At 37.6% G+C, this 7,350-nt stretch overlaps 1 protein-coding gene across 1 annotated transcript; it reads right to left on the bottom strand.

Annotated features, from left to right (window-relative positions):
• Positions 390-4,363, bottom strand: LOC109233110 (zinc finger CCCH domain-containing protein 17). The gene is made up of 3 exons (XM_019398906.1): positions 3,964-4,363; positions 2,748-2,858; positions 390-2,570 (listed from the first exon to the last, which is right to left on the bottom strand). The coding sequence occupies exons 1-3, from the start codon at positions 4,093-4,095 to the stop codon at positions 666-668; spliced, it is 2,148 nt and encodes a 715-aa protein (XP_019254451.1). The 5' UTR covers positions 4,096-4,363; the 3' UTR covers positions 390-665.

Consider the following 7,350-nt stretch of genomic DNA (forward strand, 5'->3'; position numbering starts at 1 on the left):
TCTGTGTCTACATCTCTCCTATGATATGATAGTATATAAATTTCTTACAATTCTAGCCTCCTCGAGTGCTCGTCTATTTCCTTACTACATGGATAAGGCGCAAACGATCTCGAGTAGCTTGAAATCCCTCAAGATGAATTAATGTCCACTACGCAGACCTCCAGGCTGAAGGATTTGCTAATAAATATTTAGATGGAGTCATCATAACTTCTGGTTATGTAAAGGCTAAGAAGTAAGCTAACAAGTGACTATCTTACTTTAATAGATCCAAAGACCAAACTTTGTAGGAAGGTTGCCCAGGTTATTACGGGGCATTTTCCCATTTATCAATATTCATTATGCAAAGGAAATTCCACTAAGCTAACCTGATCAGGCGACTGCAAAGAGAGGAAATAGCAAAGATACTTTCTGTTTAACACTCTAAAGTTACAGTCATGACCCTTTTGGGCAAACCTGAATGATAAAGCTGCCCCGAGCCACTAACTGGTGGAAAATTATCCATCCAGTCAGAGGGTTTTAAATAAATGAAAAAAAGTTTCTAATAGTACACAGAGTAAGAAAATAGAACTCTCTCTACTTGTAAAATCAAAACCAGCAGAGTTAAATTTGCTCATTAAACAACCTAAAAGAGCTCACAGATGTATAGAAAACGAACGTCCCGACATTTATGAGGAAACAACACCCAGCTTCTTTGCAAAGTCATCTCCATCATCATCATCATCATCATCATCATCATCCAGGTATTCGTCATCAAGGTCACCGTTCTCACCTTCCTCTAATGGGAAATCTTCACCCTCAACCGGCTCATAGTCATCATCGCCATCTACCTGATTATAGCCTTCGCCGTGGCCTTGAGCATCTGAGCCTTCCATAATCATCTCTTCTTCAGCTTCAAGTTCATTTGCACTGCGGCACAAAGGAGACTGGTGATCTGCAGCAAGCTTAGATTCTTCCTCCTGCTGAATAGAAAGGCCAGACCCATTTTTGATGATAGCAGAAGGAAAGTCCACCACATTCCCAATAGTCATCACTGTCTGGCCTTTTCTTTCATGTTCATAGTCTTCGCTCCCACCAGATGTCATACCAGCTCCACCCCCTCTTTTCCTCTTCAGAATCTCTTGCAGAGACATTGGTCCTTCAAATGATTGATCCTCCCCACTATCAAGCTTTTGGAACTTGCGCTTCCCCAGGTGTTGTTGCTCATTGAGATTTTGCTCATTGCTCTCCGCAGTTTTCCTACCTTTAAGTTCAACAAGACTTTTAGGACGCACAAAGTAGGAATTATTGTCATTTATTATATCTCTTCTTAGACGAGGACCTCTGTTATTTCTGTCACCATTACTGAGATCCTCTTGCACTCTTCCCTTTATTCTGTCTTGAAGCCTTCCTTGGTAAGAGGACAGCTGTGGCCTTTCTGAAGACAACCTACCACGATATCTTGCCCTATCCATTTCCCTATTCAACGGTAATTCAGCCCTGTCAGTCGGAGAAGATGACCTAACTGGAAGCTTTATTCTTCCTCGAAGGCGACCACTAAGAGAACTATCATGTGAAGGTACATAGTGTGCATCCCTCCTAGAACTCTTGTTGGCTCGATCCTCAACATTCTTTTCACTTGAAAAGTCATGACCAATGACAGATTTCAAACCATTACCTCTCCTATGCTTCGACAACCGATGTCTCAGATCTGACATTTTAACTTGTTCAGGTCTATCTACTGTACCATATCGTCTCCTTTCAAGATGAGCTGACCCCCCTGGTATTCTCTCAGAAGAAGCTATAGGCTGCTCCCAAGCATACCGACTCTGTAGCCTGTCATATGAGTCATATCCATGCCCATCACGGTACATATCTCGGTCAATATCTGCCACTGAATCATAATCAGCAGAATCGCCCATGTCATATTCATTTCTCCCCCCATTGCTCCTTGTTCCACCATACTGATCTTCATCATGATAATAATCTGAACCTCTTAGCTCATCGTCCACAAGAACATCAAAACCAGGAGAAGGCTCTCTTGAAATTTCATCATCCTTGTTCTGCATGCTGCTGTGATCATCAAGGCCAATGGGCTGCTGCACCCTGTTGGGGCCACTGAGCGAATTGCCATTGGTTGCAGGCATACTTGGCTTGTACCTGGTACTCTCTCTGTTTATGACAGAATTTGGTGGCAGTACCTTCTCATCAAAAGTATTCTCTTTCTTAGTCAGATGATTTTCCAGTTTCCAAACTGGTTTAGGTAGTACACTGGGCTTCGGATGATTAGTTTGCGAAAGTTTCTTCCCATGCACAGCATTTTGAACCCCACCAAATGCATTCTTAGCAGTTGGAGTTTCACTAGATGCAGTAGACACTGGAGGTTGTAAAGGTTTGCTAGAAATGGAGTTCGGTGCATGCATGAATGCACAGTTATCACCTTTTGAACAAATCCCTCTCTGGAAGAATACGCAGGGCACGCCTTGTTTACTAGAAGCATAAGGAACCTGTGGCATAGGTGCAACAGACACCACTGGAGCTACAGAAGATCCTATAACAGTTGGAGCTTGAGCTTCCAAAAATCCATCAAGAGGCTGTAGGAACGAGGTTAATAATGATCAATTGAATGATTAACTTGCCAAAACAGAGCAATATACATCTGCTAGTAAAAGTAGAAACTCTAAATGTACATGATAACAAGATACTTTGCGTATTTATAGCACAGAGATGATAAAAGTCTAGAGCATGTTGAGAAAGAAATAATAACTCACAGGATGCCGGAATGCACACTTCGGGTTTAAGCAGTTTCCGTTCAACCAGTACCAGCAATCCCTTGGATTAAGCCGAGCCATGTCACTATGGCGGTACTCACACTCGCTTCCCTGTTAATAAAATATTTAGCGCGTCAGCGGAAGTATATATAGATCCATGGATGCGAATTAATTAAATTACAACATTATATAGCGTGGAGAAATGCACATAAATGTATTCACCCAAAAAGGGACACAGATCCATAATAAAGAAAGATGCTAAGGCATTTGTACAGCAATTGCTTTTTCCCAAACAGTTATCAAAAGAGAAATAAATAAGAAATAATTCAGTCATTGCACGTGTTGCATCAATTAACTTTCTCTCATATGATAAAAAGAATGAGGCATACTTGCAGCCGATAGATTCAATTGCAAAACTAACAATCCGACAAAGAAATAAATTATGAAAAGAGAAATAAATGAGAAACAATTCAGTAATTGCACTTGTTGCATCGATTAACTTTGTCTTATATGATAAAAAGAATGAGGTATACGTGCAGCCGATAGATTCGATTGCAAAAATAACAATCCGACAAAGAAAATAAAGACAAATGTGATTGCCCGAATAAGATTATACGTGTTCCTGGAGGCATAAACCAATGCACTTATTGTCGGAATCCAACTCACCAACTTTAAATTCGCTACAAGATTGTCTATATCCAGTTTGACAAAACCATCATAATAGCGCAGAAACAAAACAAATTTCGATCTAAGACAAAACAATTAAGCTCTTCTAATCCAGACAACACAGCAGCAGAAACCGAATTTTTTGCATATATACCTTAAATCTTGTATATAATGTAGATAAATCGCTTGACATAAAAATTTACTAAAATAGTGCCAAGATTTTCTGACAAGAAGAATATTTTTAAGCTGTAATCTCACAAAAATCAAGAAATAGTTCCTCATTCCAAATGCCAAAGAAAAACTACAGCCGCCAAATATAGGGTTTACTGATAACCAAAGCGGAAAAAAGAAATCATCTTAAAATTATATAAAAGGAATAGAAAACACAATCTTTATCTCTTGCAACTCAGATCCTCAACTAGCAGCCACACACAATACTTCACGAATTAAAAAAAAAAGCACCAAATTCAATAGAATTAACACTTCAATAGAATTAACACTTGATCGAGAATTAAAGGTATGTACAAGAACCAAAAGCCAAAGATTGGACCTTTTTGCAAGTGAGAGGAGAAGCGAGAAAATAGACACAATCGGTGTTTCTCTTGAGAGCTTCATCTTCAGCTGATGAAGGTGCCGGTGGCTGAGTTTGCAATTGCGGCAGCGGCGGCGTAGGGCCAACCATGGTGGCTTGGGTTTTAATTGAACCCTAAAGAGATCCTACAAAAATCTTGAGGGGTGGATCTAGGGTTTCCGGAGGCGGCGCCGCTCCGGTATATACACCAAATTATGTGTGTTTGTGTGTGTAATTAACGGCACATCTGTGATGTGAATGAATAATTTGCAGGGTTTGGGAGAGGAGAAGAAGATGAAGTAACGCTGTGTGAAGAGAAGAGAGGCTTTTTAATTAATATCCAGGTGGACTGGACTTTCTTAATTTCCTTTTTCCCTTTCTCTACCCCTATTTCCTTTATGTTTCTATTTTTTAATTCTTCTTGTGATAATAATATATATAGTAATTTGAACTTTCCTATAAAGGTCGGAGGAAAAAGTTTTCTCAATATACTGCAAAAGAAAAGTCACGAGAATTCATGCATTGTAGTTTCCTCTTTTGGGAAAACCTTTAGTTTCTCCAATTTTTATTTCCTTTTCTTCCCTCCTTAAATACTTTTTCCTAAAATATGCATTGTTAAGAAACTTAACCAAACAAATTAGGACTAGGTGAACTCCTTGTCTTCTATAATTGAGGTTGGCCTGGGTGGTCTGAAGAGGGGCAGAGGTATGTTAAAGAAGTACTGAGGAGAGGTTATTAGCCAAGATTTGGCATTGCTTTAGCTCACTGAGGACATAACCCTTGATAGGAAGGTGTGGAGGTCAAGGATTAGGGTAGAAGGTTAGTTGGTAGTCGAGTGTGTGTCTTCCCCATACCGGTAGTAGTAGTTAGTCAGCCCTGTTTTTCGATTATTGACAGCCTTGGTTACTACATGTTTTCTAATTATATTGCTGTTGATAATGCATGCTCTCTTATTATCTTTTTATGGTTACTATTTGTTTCTTATTATCTTGCTGTTGTTACTGTTTTCTTTTCTTTCCTTGAGCCGATGGTCTATCAGAAACAACCTCTCTACCCTCAAAGGTAGGGTTAAGGTTTGTGTATATACTACCCTTCCCAGACTTCACACGTGGGATTATACTGGGTTTGTTATTGTTGTTGTTGTTTTTTTGTTATTTGAAAATGGCATATTTTTTGTGCAGTTCAAAGGCTTGGCAGAGTTTCCAACTTTAGATTTGTGTGTTTGAAGTATAAAAACTTTCAATTCAAAAGAAATTAGTAACTAGCAAGCCTAATTTCAAACACAAATATTTAGAGTTGGCATATAGTTGGTGTGTATGCAATAATTACCCTTGAATGGACTTGTATTATGCTTTCTGAGTATAGCTGTTGGGAGATGAATTAGGTGGGGAGATTGGTGGTTTTGCTCTAGTTATGTGCTGATAATTTATGAATGATTTTAAATGCTAATAAAAAGATAATTATTTCTTGATTGAGTGCAAATTTGTCCATTATTGGAAATGCTGATAATTTATGAATGATTTTAAATGCTGATAAATAGATAATTGTTTCTTGATTGAGTGCAAAGTCGTCCATTATTGGAATTGTACTTCTCTCTTAAGTTCATCTTCGTCTAGTCGTATACCAACAGTTCTGAGGGAGAACATCATGTTACCTATAAAACAGTCTGATTGAATCCTGACTAATTTGCTATGATGATAGTCCTTTCCTTTTTAACTTTGATGTTGCTCCTAACACGGTATGCTCCTCTATTATGATAAATTATTTAAAGTTGTCCCCTCTTATACCAACGGACCATAAAACTCCTTATCGTCTTACTATTCACACACACCTATCCTTAAGTGGTGGAGGGGACACGTGACACTCATCTGTGTCTTTTTTACATCTGGTATCATTCGACTCGAACCGATCCATATTACCCATATCCAAACCAATTAACCCGTAAAATATAACTCAAAATAAACCCCAACCCTATTACTTTAAGCTCCATCAAAATTACCGGTTTCAACAAAATTCATCATTAATTCCTTTTTTGGTGGTGGTGGTAAAAGTGGGTCAAATGTCGGATTCTATTGCTACATCAAAGAGAAGGTGCCAGTGTGGAGAGATTGCCAACCACTTCTGATCGACCACACCTCAAAATACCGGAAAGAGATTCTATAAATGTGCTAAACCTGAAGTAAGTTGAAATTTTCCATGTGTTTAGTTTGTTAATTATTTTGTACAAAAATTAAATTTTTATTCCTTGTAACTTAATTATTGTTCATAATTGTTAGAATGAGCTGTGTGGATATTGGGAATGGCAAGACGAGCCCTTTCCGGACCGAGCGTCGATTGAAATCAATAAGTTCCAGTGTAAATTGAATGCTGCTAATATTACAATCAATATGTTGAGGCAATTGTTGGAGTCGTGCAAGTTAGAAAGGGACAAATTGCTAAAAAAGTTGAAGATTTGGAGGCTGCAAAAAATGTTGAAGTGAACAAAGTAAGGGAAATTGAAGATAGAGTGGTTAAGATCAAGATGTTTATTTGGATTTCAGTTGCACTTTTTCTTGGATTTGTTGCGGCAATATGGATGAAGTAAATTCTGTAAAAGAAAGATGGCATATGCTCCATATTGATGTTTCTAGTTCTTGTAAAACTTAGATGTTTCTATCTACTGATTTTTGATATTCTTAGCCATTGTAAAACAATGACATCATTTGTTAATGTATGTTCCATGTTATTGTAATATAATGATGTTGCTTCTTCAATTTGTATTATGAGTAATTGTTTATGTACTAGTTGTGCTACAAGTCTTAATCCGCTATAGGTTCTTACACTCCTAATTAGCTATAGGCACATCTGGTGAGGCATATGTTTCCTTTGTCAAAGCTGTAACTGAATACATGTTTTCTTCCAAACATAGACACTTGAAAACAAATGCTTACAACATATAACTTACAATTTATAATTTTGAACTCCAATATGACAACTTACTACTTCGAAACATCAATTAGATTAATCTGACATCCAATTCCACTAATTACATCATAAAAAACATACACCAAAAAACAGTAACTCTAGTAATTACATCACCAAAAATATACATAAAAAAACAGTAATTACAAGTAATTACATCAGTGTAATACATCACTGGATCGTAATATGACCTCCAGTGACAATATTCAGAACCAACCATTAATCACAAAATACTAAATGGGAGATAACTGTCATTAAGTTTGTAGTAAATACATCCCAAACACAACAAAAAAATTCCAGCTTTGTCTTTATTTTTCTCTCCTTGATTTCAACTTCCCAATTCTCTCTCGCCCTTGTTTTTCCAACTAATTTGCAGTCACAATAGCTTTCCTCTTCTACTATAAT

The sequence above is a fragment of the Nicotiana attenuata genome, chromosome 1 (assembly GCF_001879085.1).
Source record: "Nicotiana attenuata strain UT chromosome 1, NIATTr2, whole genome shotgun sequence".
Classification (NCBI taxonomy): Eukaryota; Viridiplantae; Streptophyta; class Magnoliopsida; order Solanales; family Solanaceae; genus Nicotiana; species Nicotiana attenuata.

What these genes read in the sequence shown, in the direction of transcription:
- LOC109233110 (XM_019398906.1), bottom strand. Translation starts at nt 4,095, where the DNA reads ATGGTTGGCCCTACGCCGCCGCTGCCGCAATTGCAAACTCAGCCACCG. An exon ending in CTCCTCTCACTTGCAAAAAG is followed by an intron (nt 2,859 to 3,963) that starts GTCCAATCTTTG and finishes TTTTATTAACAG; the next exon opens with GGAAGCGAGTGTGAGTACCG. An exon ending in AGTGTGCATTCCGGCATCCT is followed by an intron (nt 2,571 to 2,747) that starts GTGAGTTATTAT and finishes TCGTTCCTACAG; the next exon opens with CCTCTTGATGGATTTTTGGA.